Here is a 16,418-nt window from a genome sequence, read left to right as displayed (position 1 = left end):
GAAGTTCAGCTTATATCGCATACTCAAAAATAGGAACCAGTGTGCCTAGAAAGTAATGAGATCAGCTGTTTCTAATGTCATTAAAACTCCAATTTCGTAATTTCTAATTTAATTTTAGACACAACCCCTCCCCTCACTAAACACCCCCACCGCCCCGATTCCTGAGAGCGCAGCAGGTCCTCCGAACTCCGGGAAAGGCGCCTCCTTGCCAGAGACACCTCCCGCCCCCGCCCCAGCTGCGGCACCGAGCGGCGGCGGCGGCACCGAGCAGCGGCGGCACCGCCGGGTCCCTTCCCGCGGCCCCCTCCCCAGCCACGGCTGCTGCCGCCCGGGCCCGGCTGCCCGCAGCTGACATGGCGGCCGCGGGCCCCTCCCGCGCTGGCGGCCCGGCAGCGGCCGCCCCTCCTCGGCCGTCCCGCAGCAGGGCGGTAGCGGCGGCGGCTTCCGGCCGAGCCCTCCTGCCTTCAACAAAGATGGTGCTCCCCGCGCAAGCTCCGCGGGCGCCGGCGCGTCCTGGGTAGCTTCCCGCTCCCCTCGTGTAAGTACGGGGCGGGGGCGGCGGGCGCTCCCCGCACACTGCTCGCTCCCCCGGGCGCTGCCGACGGCTCCACTCCGTTCGTTCCGTCCCGTCCCGCCCCAGGCACCGTCGAGGGGGAAGCGGCAGAGCGGTGCCGCGGAGCCCGTCGGGGGCCGGGGCAGGGGCCGGGCTTCGGCGGGGAGGCCGGGCCGGGGCGGCGGGGCCGCCTCCACTGGCGCAGCCCTGCCCGGCGGGAGGCCGGGACGGGAGGTGGGCAGGGGGCTGCTGCTGCCTGAGGGGGCTCGGGCGCCGTGCGGGCAGCTGGCCCTGGCTGTTACCGGAGGTGCAGCTGCCTATCCTCGGCAGGGAAAACGTTAAAAGCAAAAGCAAAACTTGCTGCTTCTTGTTTTTTTGGTTTTTTTTTTTTTTTTTTTTTTTTTTGTTTTTTTTTTTTTTTGTTTTGTGGTTTTTTTTTTTTTTTTTTTTTTTTTTTTGGTTTGGTTTGGTTTGGTTTGGTTTTGTTTTTTTTTTTTTTTTTTCCTCTCCCCGGCAGGATGGGGGGACGTGTAGGACTTTTGACCCATAGGCTTGCTGTGAGTTGCCAGAATAATACATGGGTTAGGCAGATGAGTGCAGTGGGTGTTCCAGAAAACGGTGAAATGTTTCTAGCAAGAAAACTGAGTGAATGTGCCTTTTTAGTGTCAGAAGGGGTTTTTATCAAAAGTTTTGTCCCCATTTATGGACAGTTACTCTGTCAGATCCAGAGAAATGCAAACCTGCTTGTGTTGGTGTGGGGATGAGTCAAGGACTGTGCTCATTCAGCAGGTCGTGGGCTATATTTCTTAAAATTTGGCTTTATAATGGAAAAGGTCAATTTTCAGACATATCTGGGGAATGCTTGAGTCATATTTTGGGTAAATGGACATCTCATATTTTTCATTTTCTGTAAAATTACTCAATTTAATTCAGAGCTTTACTTTGAAACCCTAGGTACAGGCTGTGATTAAAATGAATTTGATAATTCTGTGTTGCACTAAAGCTGTTGCACTCTGTCCCAACACTGTTACACATCAAAATCCTGATACATTTCCATATCTAGCTGCTTAGTTCCTAACTCAGACATTTGATTCTCACAGTAAACACATACAAACACATACTTTATCTTTAAAAAGACCTTAGAAGTCAGTATGCTCCACCCTGGAAATTTACCAGGCCAGTGCCAGGACTTTAAACCCTCAGTTGTGTGCACTCTGCAGTCAGCAAGGCAAAGGGCTTTTACAGCAGAAATTCTCCCTTCTGATTCCTGGCTTGACAGGCATTTCTCAATGCACAAAGGTGCAAACCTTTGGTTTGTAAGAGCGTTATTTTTGAAAAGTGTTGGCTGCTTTGGTTGGGAAGATGAACTTGACAAGTTCTGTACAGTCATCCAGCATGTGAGGAGGCTCCTGAATGGGGACTCTTGGGGCCCATTCAGAATGTGAAACACAAAAATTCTGTAGTATCTGAAGCAGTTTTCTGCCTGGGTTTAGATGACACCCTCAGAGGTGCTGCTGGATGCATTTCTTGAACTCTGCAAGTGCTTCATGAGCTCAAGGGTGTTCTCCTAGAAGGAAGAAGTAGTAGGATTTACTGCCTGAATTTTGCTCTAGTCCAGAGATTGCTTTCTGTAGTTCTATGTGTTGGAGACCAGAATCTTCAGCTTCACCTGTCCAAAATTAGCATCCTAACATCAAGTGGGAAAATCCAGTTCTCTTTCCTGCCTGCTCCTTGTCTGTCTCCTTGCTTGCACTGCCTCAGTCCATGATGGAGTTTGATGTTTGAACTGTGCTTGGCAAACTAGCATTTCTTAGGGAGGACATGGGCTGGCATAGCAGTGTTTGATTCCCACACGATTCCTAGACAGAAGGTAAGCACCTTGAAATTCACTTCAGTAGATGAGAAATGCACTGAGTAGCCCAGGAAAGATAGAGTCCTCCAGGAAGATGCTTTCCAGCAGTGCTTTTGACACTTGATGGAAGCATTTTTGGAAAGTGGCTTTGTCAGAGGATGTCACAGACAAGGTTTTCCAGTCTCTCTCTCGTGACTCTGTGCTCTTGCGTTCTGTCCAAGGTGCCATTTCCATGCCAGTATGTTCTGTTGGTCTCCCTCCTGGATTTTAACAACCAGGCCAACCACACAATTTTGATGGGGCCCTGGGAGTCAGCAGGCACCTCTGATGGTAAAAAGACCTCATCAGGTTTCATGCAAAAGCTTTGGAAATTCTGTCTCTCCTTGCTTGTATCCTCTAGCTGAACGAAGTAGAATTTCTGCAAGGTCTAGTGGTTCAAACAGCAGTGTCTAGTTTAATTGTTAGAAACCCTCTTGGTAATCACACTCAACACTTGCTGCCATTTTTTGACTTCATTATTTAGTAATGAAAAGGTATTTAATTGTGTTGTCCTGTCATTTTCTTTTTCAAATGCCATTAATGGGCCCAGGGATATGTTTGTCATTAAGGACTGGGTGAAATACTTTGATTTGGTTTGAAGGTCTGGCATGGACTGCTGACTTGATCTTGGATGAGCTGCTTGGTCTTCCTGGACCCTGGTTATTCTTTTGTAGAGTGGCTATAAAATGCATCTTTTTCAGTTTTTGTCTAGTCAGAGTGTTAGTCAAGTGACATGGAAGCTGGCAGAGGGCATCTGATGCCTTTCTGTGAACACATTAGAAGAGAGGGTGAAGAGCTATTTAAGCTAAGGAACAGTTTTGGCAGAAGAAATGCCTATAAATAGAAGGGGATAAATTTGAGGAGGAAATTCAAAGAAAGTTTCTTCTCATCAGAACAGCTGAGTTCCAGAGCTGTCTTCCAGGATGATTCAGGGGTGAGAACGACCTGATATTTAAGGTATGTTTCTACCCCTCTTAGACTTGAATTGCATCTTGGAGGCCAAAGCTACCTGCTGCTTCTGTCCCTGCTGCTTCTGTACTGCTGCTGCTTTTGTAATTGTATCAGTGGTCAGGTGTGATATCTCTTTAATTTTGGGGCAGTTACTGTCTCATAAGGACTGGCAAGTGCCCTAGCTGCCTTTAGTATGGACCTAAACTAGCAGGATTATTTGGCATGGGTTTCACTCCAGCAAAGGACTGGTCTTTGCAATGCCAAATGTTCTATTCCTGCCTAGTCTAATTTCCCAGAAACTGGATCATTTTACCTTGTGTGACAGTGAAATCTGAGTGGAAAGAAGATGATGGGGATCATTAGTAGTTTTGCCAGGTTGGTGATTCTGAGTTTGGAGTTTTCTGTGAAGGTTGACAGGTGTCAGACATCACTTTTGGATGTTCAGATATCACTTCTGGATGTTAAAGGTTGAAGTATTTTATTCTTCACACATTTCCTTACTCCTTTTTGCACACTCTAGGTTGCCAGATGGATGCCAGAGACAAGCAGCTTTTACGCTCCCTGCGCCTGGAGCTCTGCACAGAGGTGCTGGTGGATGGACTCGTTATTCAGTATCTCTACCAAGAAGGGATTCTCACAGACAGTCATGTTCAAGAAATAAAAGCCCAAACCACTAGTCAGAGGAAAACCATGATGCTCCTTGATATTCTCCCCACCAGAGGACCCAAAGCTTTTGATGTGTTCTTGGATTCCTTGCAGGAGTTCCCATGGGTTAAGGACAAGCTGATGCGGAAGCGTAAGGAAATGACAATACAAGATCCTTCAGGTAAGGCCAGGGTTGCTGTTGCTGCTATTTTGAAGCTTGTTTTCAAGCCATAATTTCAAAAGTATTGAATATACCAGTAATTTCAAGTTATGTGTCATGTAAACTCATGATACCAAGAAAAGGGAACAGCCTTAATGTCCTGGAAGCTACACAAACACCAGGAAATATTGCAAAGTTTGAGACGTGAATGGGGCTGAGTTTCAGGACACAAGGAGACAGCAGGAAAGGTTACCTTGGGAGAGGCTAGGATATAGGAGGACTCATAATCCATTGCCTCAAAGGGAATGGACTATAAAAAGTAATTTTGACTAGCTGCAGAACAGTGTCTTTGCCATCCATATCAAATACTGTTTCATTTATGTATGTTTTACAGTGGTTTGTTCATGAATTGTTTATATTTACAGAATTTTTATTTGTTCACTTTTATTATGATTTTAATGGAATTTTTATTCAGTAGAATATGCTAATTTAGATTTATTTAGTTTATTATATTTTGTGGAGCGCAAATATCTAGGATCATTACTTGCAAAATTACTAGCTGTTGCTTATTTTTAAAAGAAATTTAGGCGCTAACAGATTTTGTACAATCTATGGCTTTTTGGCATTTAAATGTACTTCTAAAACTAGTTTTCTAGACTAGATGTTTGTTCAGATTTGATTTCTTCACCAGTTTATGCATGCAATTGCTGAGCTGTTTTGAAGTCAAGACAATTGCTTTAAATGCACATTTCTTGTCCCAGATTCTGGCAGCATGCACTGGCTGCTAACCTCATGTTACCAGCAAGGTAGTGAAATAGTCCTCACTCGGGAACATTTTTTCCAAGCAGTCTGATTAATGTTTCTCCAAGCCCTTCCCTCATGCTGTACCCCCATTTGAGTGTGGTCATACCTATTTTGATGCACATGACCTGTGATTTTTCCAGTGTCAGTGTGCTTTGCGTGAGACTGAGAGCCTGTGAAGAAGGGTGGCTAAGACCTGTTGACCATCACGTTCACCTGCATCCAGTTAGCTGCATGTTCAACAACATTTTGTCAAGATCTGCTGGACAAATCTGAGATTATCTTACCTTAGGACATTTTTAATGGAATATTCTGACAGCTGGTCTTTCTGTTGGTCTCTGTGTACGTTGGTGTGTGCGTGCTTGGAAACAAGTAGATAATTTTCAAAATTTAGGAATAAACGTCCTATGCTGCCTAAAAGTTCTCAGCATAATGCAAACTACGGCATTGAGTGTGCTGGAAAAGGCCTTGCTCACTTAAATACTGTCATGCTAGTGTTCTTTATTTGCCTTACAAATCAGCCTCTTTATTTGATAATTGCTGCTTAAGCTGCTGAATAACCTTGTGTATGTTCCAGACATACACAGCCATTAAATACCGTCAGGATATCATGTAGTTTGTTACTGAAAAAATTGTTACCAATTTTTGTCCTTTTGATTGTTTTGTGGATTGCTTGTTCCTGCTCTTGATCACTAGTGTGACTAGTGTGCTGGATTTCTGCATATCAGGTTCTCTGGTTTTGAGTGGGCTGACAGTACTTGATAGTCCTATTGCCAAATTGTGTTAATTAGAAAAGGCTTTCAGGTTAGATCAAAGGTTACTGTTACTTTTATGGTGGCAATACAGAGAGCAAGAACAGGATAGGAGGCAGAAAGCCAAGTTTGTTTTAATATTTAGGCATGTTCTTTAGAAACCCAGGAAAGAGAGCACCATCTGTGCCCTCATAAATGCTGAGTGCACCCTGGAATGAATTGGAAACTATGGTGGCAGCATCAGGGCTGATTACATGCAAGAAAATGTGGTTTGGGATAAAAAGCTTCGCTTTGCATTCTAACAACAGACTTGGAAGCTTTTGTCTTGGCCGAGTACACGAACATATGCTTAGCCTTAAGCATGGAAAAAACCATTGGCTCTAATAAAACTATAAGCACGTTTAAAATTAAGCGTGTTCTCTAGTGCCATGCTAGATAACTTCTGCCTTTTTGGAAACTCCTCTTCTAACTGATTATTTGTCAATGGTAATTTGTTTTAAAGAAGCCATTTGTGGTGACAGAAAGAAGCTTGCCACATATATACTATTCTTCTTTTAGATCCTAAAACTTTTAAAATGGAAGTTGGTTTTAAGTGCCCAGATTTTAATTTTTTTTTTCCTTTGGATCATAAATACTATGGAAATGGAATACTTTCTGTTCACTTGCTTATGGTCACTTAAGATTCTGTTAAGGAAAATATCCTCTGTTTTTACAGACCATTTTGCAGGACTAAGGAGTGGTAGTAAATTGATCCTTGATGGAAGGTTTTATTTTCATCTTCTGCTTCTCTGAGGTTACACGTAGGATTTTTAAAGTTAGTAATTAAATAGACTATTAGATTATATCTGTCTGAACCTGAAAACTGGGATGTACACAGTGATTTTTTTATGTAGGCCTTTGAATTATTTTGCATTTTATTCAAAGAGATCAGGCTTTCTGTCCTTCCTACAGCTGAGAAGTATAGTTGGTTAAAGAAAATCACAACCATAATTATTTAGAAACTTTTAGTTTATTTTCTTTTCCTAGTAAAAAACAAGCCCAAACCAACAAATCAAACAAACAGCAATTTCAGAAAGAAAAATATTTTTGTTGATACTGTATAAATATGATTTGGTGGACCAAGCAACTGCAAAATGGAAGCCAAAGTCTGAGATCTAGGCAAGATGCTGCCACTGACTTATTGTGAATCTTTGAGCAAATTCTTTCAAGGCAGTGGATTTATTGATTTCCAAGTTGTCTAACTTGGTGTGATGTTCATGGAACAGCATAGAGTAGAACTGTAAACTGGCCCAGGATTCAACCCAGACTATGCTGTTTGGCTGCTTGCAAATAAATGAACTTTAAAACCTCTGATATCCTGAGTTTTATTGCTGAATGTCAGTTGACTTAAAAATAATAGTTCTGTATTCTGTCATCTGATGTAGTTCCATTGAGCACAGAAGACCTTAATCCTGCAGAGCACAAGGAATAGTTTTTCCATGAGAATCAGGAGGGTGATGTGCAGGCAGAGAGGGCCACTTGCATCTGTGTAACTGACGCAAAGAGACCCAAATTTCTTCCCCTTGCTTGTTTACTTCATGCAAGGACAGCCTTTTGCCTAGGGTCCCCTTTCTCATAAGGGGACCCTCATTCCTTTTTCATAAGCTGCGGAAAGCATAGTTGTAAAACTCCAAAATCTCAAGAAGGGAATTTAAAGTCGTGCTTTTGGAGGTAAGTATTTATGACTTGAATTGATTTAAAGGTGATAGGGTATCTTTCTGGCTTGTATAACAGTGATAAGCCAGTTCACCCTGTGCAGAGTGGCATTGCAAGACTTAATAATTATAAACATCAACCACAGCATGAGTTTCTGGTTTTGAAGGTCAAAACTTCTGCCATAGTAAGAGTTAACAAAAGTAATGTGTGTCTGTTTCATTGGGAAATGACTGTTCTGGTTTTTCTGCCCTAGTTTGGATAGCTTTATGCCTTTGTCAGGAGCATAAATCTTCAATATAGTCTTAGAATTCCTATGAATAACTACAGCTGTTGGCAACAGAATTCCCCTCTTTCTAGGAACAGCAAACAGCAACAGTTACCCAATATATTTTGCACTGAATAAAAAAAAAATACAAGTTTTGATGGTGTTTGTTTATCGGATTGTTTTTCTAATCTCTCTCCGCTTGGGAATTTCTCAGCCCAAATATTATATTTCTCTCCATAATACATGTGTTGTAAAATAATTTACTTCTAAAAGTGTTAGTACTGCACCTCTTTGTAGTATAGATGACTTCTTCATTCCACAGGAAATTGCAGCATACTGAGAACAAAAAACTGAGATATGGTGTTTGCCAAAGGAATCCTGGAGCAGCTGCTTCTATCTGGCAAATGCTAGTGAGTTTAGGGCATTAGAATTGCCATGGGAAAGCTGTACTCTCACAACTAGGCAGGGAATATTTTCTAATGCATAATTTTGTTGTGGTACCTGGTAAACATTAGCGTCCTGCTAGACTTGGGTGTTCATTTGAACAAATTTTAGTCTGGTTGAGGTTTTTCCCTGGATGTGTTGGGAGTGTGTGTTGTCATATAGCTGTAGAAAGCTTCACGTTGTGTAACCCTTTGGATGAAGCATGCAGACACAAAGCAAAACAAAACATGTACATATCCCAGAAAAGCCAAACATCCCTCCATCCCCTCCCAGCTTTCCCAAAGTCCTTTTTCCACAGCTGGGTTGTGGATTTCTAAGAATTTGGATTCAAATGTGAAAGCATTAGTACATAATTTTAGTATCTCTTCTTACCTTTTGTTGGCTGCTTCCTGCCTTCTTCCTGTCCCGCTTCCTCCTTAATCTTCCTTCTCCCATCTAATGCAGTAGGGAAAGAGCCTGATCTCTTGCCTTTTCCATTTAGATGTCAGATAGGAAAAGCAGCAGCTGAGGAATCCCTTTTCTCTCTCTAAAATGGTGGACAGAAGACTGTAGTTTTTTTTCTTCTCTTTCCCTCCCCTCTCTTGTATAGTCTAGTGGCAGAAGGGGGAGTTTCCTCCCATGTATGTCTGAAGGAAAGGGATGGGCTTAGCAGCCTTGGCCTCACTTGGTTGACCTGGAGATGAATGAATGCCCTTGTGCCACATCCTAATGCCTGGAGGCTGCAGGAAATGTTCTCTGGTTATCTGGAGCTGTTCAAAGGCATCCTCATAGGAGAATTTCCCTAACTCTTTTCCACATTCCCATCTCCCCTGAAAATCGGGTGTTACATTTATGGCTTTGGCTGTGTTCCTGACCGCAGCGAGATCTGCGAAGTCTGGCAGTAAAGGTTTGTGCACACACTCAATATGAACCGTATGCATCACGACATGGACAAGTCATTGACATCTCTGGTACTACGGAGCATTCTGTGTATGTATTTTTGGTTTAATATGTGTATAGATTTTTTTTTCTCCTTCTTTTTCTTTCCATTCAAGTAGCATCTGCTTGCTTTCTTTTTTTTGTCATGTTCATAAGTAGCTGCCTTTATGCTGCTTATATCTAACTTTTTCACTTTGAGAAGCCTGAATCTTAGGCATTGCTGTTAGGAAGTCTTATTTCCAGCCTCAAGCAGTTTCTTTCAGGTAAGTTAATGGAAAGATATACCCATACTTGGTGTTGTACTCAGTAACACAAATATGTGAGGCTAATAATAATAATATAGGTTTAATAAAACCTATAGACCTGGAAACAAGAAAGGAGGAGTGAGTTCTGGCATGAGAGGTGTTTAGACCAGCTGCACTCAATCAACTGCTCTTAACCAGTGCCACTAAGAGGAAGCAATGGGTAACTGGTATTGAAGACTCCCTGGTGGAGGAAGTGCAGATATCCATGTGCTGACCAGACTTGATGCGTTCCGAAGTTTGCTGCTTCCCAAAGGACTGGATCACAAAGGTTGCCAAGACCTGGCCAATCATCAGACTTTGCTACTCTCTCATATTGTTATAATACTTCAGCAGATTAAAGATGACTGTAGGGCTCGGTGATCTCATATGAAGGAATTGATTCCAAGCAGTGTTCTCCACAAATCCATGGAGCTGGATGGGATATATCTGAGGGAGCCAGACAGTGTCTTTGAGAGGCTGTTTTCTGTCATGTTTGGTAGGCTGTGGTAGGGCAAATGCACAAAATGCAGTAAAGTAACAGGGAACAGCCACCTTGGGTACACCACAGGTAAAACAAGCTTAAGCAACTTGATTCTTGCCTTCTATCGTAAAACAGCTGCCTCTGTGAATAACAGCAGCAGATTTCATTTAATTGATTTCAGCAAGGCTTTCAGCACACTCTTGTAGCATTCTTGTGGCTAGCTGGGAAAGTATGGACTGAATGGGTGCCTTGCACAGTGGTTGAAAGGTTGGACCACTGGTCTAAGAGGGTCGTGGTTGCAGCTTCAATGTCCATCTAACTGGTGGCTAATCAGGAATTATGTTTCTCAGGGCTGACAGTGGGGCCTCTTGTTGTCAGAGATCTGATGGGATCTCAGAGGGTGATGGGAGTGACTATATCTTCAGAATGTTTGTAGGTGAATTAGCTTTGTTTGCTCACTTGTCACTTAGTGTTTCATGACCTTCTGAATGGTGCCTGAAGCTGGAAAACAGGATAACTCCATACCTTGGGGATAATTGGATACAGGAGAGTGGGACTGCCTCTCAGAGGGACCCCATCAAGCTGGATGAATGGGCCAGCAAGAGCCTCATGATGTTCAGGAGAAGGAAGTGTGAAGTCCTGCACCTGGGATACAAAGTTCTCACAGAATAACACAAGATGAGCACTGACTGGCCAGTTGCAAATGTAGATAAAAAACGCTGGTTGACTTGACAGACAGCAGGTATGATGATGAAGACTAACCGCACATGAGCCTCTGTCAGCCAGAGCAAAGCCAGCAAGCAGGCTGAGGGAAGTGATTATTCCCCTATACTTGGTATGAGAAGGTTGTATTGAAAATACTCTGTCTAGCTTCATGCCACCAGTACAAGGGAAAGATTGATAAACTAGAGTCCCGTGGAGCACTACTGAAGTGCTTAGTTCAATGTAAGCTAGAGGGAAAGGCTGAAACAACTGAATTTGTTCTTGGAGGATAGAAGGCCAAGTTGATTCAGGAAACATGGAGTCAGACTCTTCCTGTGGGTGTGTTGCAAAAGGGAAAGAAGTGGCAGCCACAAGTTGTAGTGAGGGAAAGTGTGATTGAATCAAATTTTAAAAATTCACATGACAGTTAAGCACTGGCCATGAGAGTTTGCAGACCAAGTAGGATTGCCCAAAGAGGATTTGGAATCTCCATCCTCAGAGACATCTAACACTCAACACTACAAGACCTTGAGCTTTTGGGGGATAGAATGTAAGAACATAAAGATAGTGCAGAAGGCAATCTCCTGAGGAGTTGCAGCTGTACTAATTATCAGAGATTAGGAACAGGCCTGCCCTTAATAGGCCACAGCTGTGTCCAGTAATGATGAGTGCTACAAAAGAGTGGCTTAGCTGGATGGGGAGAGAGTTGGAGTTTGTTGTCTGTATGAGAAGAAGGAGTCAGTGCTGTGAGGAGGTGCCCATGAGAAATCACCAAGAAGGTGTGGAACTTTTGCAATAAGGTGACAACATTGAGCAACCTGATCAGACTTTGAAACTGGCCTTACTCTGAGGTTGGACTGGATGACCTCCAAAAGTCCCTCCCAACCTGATTTTTTTCTGTGATTTGTGACTTTGATATCAAACTCTCTGAGCTCAGTATATGTATTTTATTCCAAATACAACAGCTGCTGACACAGGGTACTTTGTATGTAAATGTGTGACTTTGAGTTCAGATTAGGAATGTGTTTTTTAACTGAATGAGAGTGTTTGAATTAGATTTCTTTCAGGCAAATCTAAACTGGAAAATGGTCTCTGGTTGCATAGGACCAGACTAGAACCAGTCAGAGGTGGAACATTCCAGCTGTGTGTAATCTGAACACTAGATCCTCAGCAAAATCTGTATCAGTGTATAGCTACTCTCCTATTGCTCTGTACTGCTTGCTGATACAGATGCAGCCTTCTCTGGCCAAGGAATGAGGTGTTTTTGTCCATTAATGGAACCTGCCAACTTGGAATCCTTTCTTCCCAGAATTCTGTATTCGTGCATCCCTATAGATGTAGATGAGCATCATATCAGGGATACAGCAGCATGCAAATAAATGTTTTGGTTTTTTCTCTCTGATTTTTTAAGTATTCTATTTCCCAGAATTTATTGTACTGTTTCTCATCTTGGAGTATGTCCATTCCAAATGGCTTACAGAGTTCACTGCCTGTAGTTTTCTATTAGACAAAATGCCTTAATTCTCCATCAGTATTTCTCAATATGATAAAATCGTTCCCATGTTTTATATTTCCAAAAACATGCATAGATGCAATCCTCTATGATCCTTGAGATCTTTTGTTAGTTGTTGCCAATGTCCCACAGTTGGTCTTGTTTGCAGCCATTGAAGAAGCTCTAAAGACATAGTGGTAATTGTTTTCTGGAGCAGACTGGAAACTTTCTTGTAAGGACTTGATCTTGCAGCTTGATAAAGCCACTTGTAAGCCTAAAAAAAGAAGATACAGTTGTTATTTTTGCCTTATGTCATCAATATAGTCATCCTGTCAATACTAATTGATGGCTCTTGTGGCCCATGCTAGTATGTGTTCCAGAATAAGACTTTCTAGTTAGATTGTCTAGGCTTATTTTTATGAATTTTTTTCTTCATTAATATTCTTCTTCAGAGCTGAGCAGTTCCTCTTTTAGCTCCTTCAAAGTTACCTTGTAGCATCATCTGAAGATGTTCAATTTTTGTATTTTTATTGCCCTGGAAATTCTATTGTCTTTCATAAATTAAGTCTGTGCATGGTGTTTAAAAACCAACCAAGCAGACAACATATTCACCTTATCTGGGTTGTGGGGTCTGCATAACTTCCCAAAGTCAGTAAAAATGCTAAGTAGCATCTCTCAGTAAAAGTCTTGACTCCAGTGAAGTCAGAGGCCAGGCTCCTGTTGACCAGAGCAGGATGAAGTCCTTGCCACTGATGACTAAAATGTTCTCTTGGGTGAAAGAATGGGTGCTATGTTGTCTTCCCTGCAGCATGGCTTGACCTTCAAAGAAAAATAGCTTCCACATCTGGAAAGCTATTTCTAGTTTAGACTCCATGCTCTTTTTGTCTGTCGGCTGAGAATATCAGCAGTAGTGACTTAATTCTCACCAGGAAATGCCACTTGTATGGCAAAGGTCAGGACGTTCCTCTAGGATACAGTTAATTACACATGGTTAGAGCATCTTGAAGCCCTCCCTGCACTGCCATATGCAACTAAGTTTTCATTCCATATCTGTTTACAGTCATATATTTGTTTATGTGAAGGAGAACTAGAGCACCCAAATATCATTCATTACCTGTTAGTGATACTGTTTACCTTGTTAGGACATTTATTGTTTTGTATACAAGACTTTTAAAGCCAATTTTTATCTACTTTGCAATCGTGTAAATGGAAAACCAGTCTTGTTGCTTCTTTTTCCCATTAGGCCATTGTTTCAGTATAATGTCAGTTTCTTTTTTTCTTCCTGCTCTTGCTTTTTCTGTGAATAAATTTGTTGATGCTAATTAATGTCCCTTGTGCCCCTCAGATATACACTAACACATGCTCCAGAGTACCTGAGAAAACTTGTAACTGAGTAATTCATTCTTGGGAATGAGAAAACCTCAGATATTGATGTATTGGTGAGGAGTGGTACATGTGTTTTGACTGTCTCCACTGCTGCAAACTGAAGTGAAGCTTCAGTGCTCCTTCCAATTTACATTTAGAGAAGGAGCCAATTTGATTTATATAAGGTGGTTTGTATGTGCAGGAAATAGGCATTAATGCACTGGATCAAGGTAAATAAATCCATACTAGTGCACCACTTCTTCTGTCAGCCTTCTTAATCTTACTGTTTCATCACTTTGCCTGAGATTTTCAAAAGTACTCATCGTTAACCCAAGCTCACTCAACCCTTCTCCTGTTGAGGTCAAGGGTAAGCTCCCCTTGGCTTTAAAGAAGGCAGTTTTAATCCTGTGCATGTGCTTTGAAAAGTCTTAGGTTTCATTAGTAGTTAATGATATGCTGAGTTTTTTAACAAACAGCCTATTTCAGTTTTTGATTTTTCTAATAAAATATGTGCTAGGAATGAGTAAAAGGACTTCAACAGGTGAAGCCCCAGGGATCTCTGGCTGGCTCTGGTGGCAGGTAGGCTCCCTCCACAGGCAGGTACTGCCTTTAAGCAGGGGCATAGGAATCCTTGGCAAAGTAACCACTGAGAAAGAAAAACTGGAATGAAAAGGAAAGCCAGTACTTTTTAGAATCTCTATGCGAAGAATGTATTTATTTAACTATGATTTTATTCACTGTAGGCAATGGCTTTGTTTGCTCAGCTTTTGAAACTGACATGTCCTTTATTCATACTCCTCTTCCATTTAATTAAAAAGTCATTTATTTCCTTGTCATCCAGTTCTCCTACATCCCACATAAGATTAGTTTAATATCCATATTCTTGACCAGCGATTGCTGCAGTTAGGGTGGCGGAACACTCTTACATCATCCCCTTGGTTAATGTACTCTTGGTGGATCTGGTGAGTACATCTGCAAAGTGCTTGTTTTAAAAGCAACTTCAGGTTATAGCTAGAAATGCTATCCAGCTGTTTGCAGTAGAAATTAACTCAGGATTCTCAGGGCATTCCTCTTGCAGGCACACCTGGATTCTAAACCGGGAGCCCTAAATCGTTCCCCAGCAAGCTGCTGGTTGTGCTTTCAGCCAGGTGCCCAGGCACTGCAGAGCACCCCAGGCACTGCAGAGGCTGCTCTGGGCAGGTCCCAGGCTGCCTGTCAGCCATGCCAAGCAGTGCAGTGCCTCTCTCATCACTGCTGGTGGGTGCATGGCCAGGCCTTTCTCTGGCCATTTCACCCACGGTGCTGAGCCCTGTGGGTGTTTGCAGCATACCTGGCAGATAGGGCTGTCCTGCCAGTGAGGTGCAGCTCTTCACATGGAATAGTGTCATGTTGATATCACCCCACAGTGTGACAGGTAGGATACCTCCTTGTGACTTAATGTCTTAGACACTTCCCTGATAAGCTCATCTATGGTTTATATAAGCAGTGCCCCCTCAGCTGTGTTTGTATATATTTTGTCGAGGCACAGCTCCAAGAGAGAGCTCAGATATTGAAATTTGGGTTAAGTCCTTTCCAGTAATTGAAAGAACTTTTTTAAGTCCTAGGAAGAGATAGGGTTGAGTTCCTCTCCTTTTTCACCTGGGCTAATTAAGGCAGCTTCTGAGTGTGTGCTGGCCTTTGTGAATCCCCTCCTTAATTCCCCTAAGTTTCCTCAGAAATTGTGCATGGATTTCAGCAAAATAATTTGGACCTCTTCTGGGGTAAGGGGTCTGAAGATAAACCTATGTCTCTGCCTAGCACCTGAATGGAGTAGAATTGTTCCTGTAACTAAGAGTCTTGCTGTTGTTTATCACTGTTTGTGTTTCATTCATCCTCGTTCTCATACGTAGCAATGCTAAATGGATCTTTATGTTGTTTACCTGAGTGCAACACTGCTTTCCCTGTGCAGAGGGTAGATATGCACACTTCACTCATCTCTTTAAAGTTGTTACGTATGTTAGAGATTGTGCAGCTTCCAGTATGACAAAGGGGTCAAATATAGAAGAAATTATTAATACCACTGTCTATTGTTTATTAGAAGGCTGTTACCATGCTTCTGTTGAGATAAGATAAAGTTGTGCAGCTCCTGGCATGGCACTACATTGATCTGATAACCTTGCTCCAGACAAAGTCCTGAAAGGAGCTCCTCAGTCTCCAGAAGGCAACAGTCATCTTGCATGCTGTCCATATTCCAATTAGTGGAAGCATGCGCCCTGCTAAAATTTAATTGGAATAGCTAATTTTAGAGATCTGAGTTAATATATTTGTATTGTCAGACTCAACCTGCAAACATTTGTTTGTGTGACTGTATGCTTGTTAGCATGGTCATTGGCTTCAGTGGGATTACTTGCTCCAAGTTTACTTTAATTAGCCACAGGATTGGGCTATAATGTGTGTATAAACAGAGTCTGTAGGAGTGAAACCAACTGTGTTTCCACTGAAGGAAGCACAGGGAGTCCAGCGGAATATTACAGGGTTGTATGTGTCTTGTTTGGGTTCCCTTAGCATTTTCTTTTGTTTTGCGATTTTTCCACCTACAGTAGAGTAAAGAATAAACATAAAGTCATTTTAGAGAAAAAGTGTGGTGCCTTTCTATTCAGACTAATATCATGAAGCATTGGAGTGTAACTCTGCTGTTCACTTGAGTGTTGTGTTCTAGCCTGCTGCATGGCAAGGTGTTTTCCTGGCTAATGCTGATCAGAGACATTCCTAGTGTGCTTAAATGTCCACTCCAGTGTTCATTTTGCCATTGGTATGTGCACCCCCTTACAAAATTCTTGGCATACCAGGCTCTGGTTAAGAGAATTTCTCCCTGGTTTTGTTTGGTTTTTATTTTGTTTTGTTTTTGTTTTTTCCCACAAAGCCAGATATGAAGGGAACTGTGATTTACTGCCTTGAACTTACGATTTAACAGCTTTGGCTTTCACTATTCAGTACACCTGGTAAAATTCCTCCTGTACCAGAGTGTTTTTGTTGTCTG

The 16,418-nt window shown here is 42.3% G+C and overlaps 1 protein-coding gene across 4 annotated transcripts in view; it reads left to right on the top strand.

Moving 5' to 3' along the window:
• The first annotated feature begins 420 nt into the window (after window positions 1-420).
• Window positions 421-16,418, top strand: part of CRADD (CASP2 and RIPK1 domain containing adaptor with death domain) — a 77,659-nt gene continuing 61,661 nt past the window's right edge. For 2 of the 4 annotated variants that reach the window (XM_063154900.1, XM_063154902.1), the window contains exons 1-2: window positions 421-538; window positions 3,916-4,221. In XM_063154900.1, the coding sequence (XP_063010970.1) occupies window positions 3,924-4,221 (298 nt within the window). In that variant the 5' untranslated portion in view covers window positions 421-538; window positions 3,916-3,923. Of the gene's footprint in view, window positions 539-3,291; window positions 3,402-3,915; window positions 4,222-16,418 lie in introns of those variants that run through there. The other 2 variants (XM_063154901.1, XM_063154899.1) reach the window with 2 other exon arrangements.

Source organism: Melospiza melodia, chromosome 4, assembly GCF_035770615.1.
Source record: "Melospiza melodia melodia isolate bMelMel2 chromosome 4, bMelMel2.pri, whole genome shotgun sequence".
In the NCBI taxonomy this organism is placed as follows: Eukaryota; Metazoa; Chordata; class Aves; order Passeriformes; family Passerellidae; genus Melospiza; species Melospiza melodia.
The sequence above is the reverse complement of the archived record's forward strand: the minus strand, read 5'-3'. Positions and strand labels throughout refer to the sequence as shown.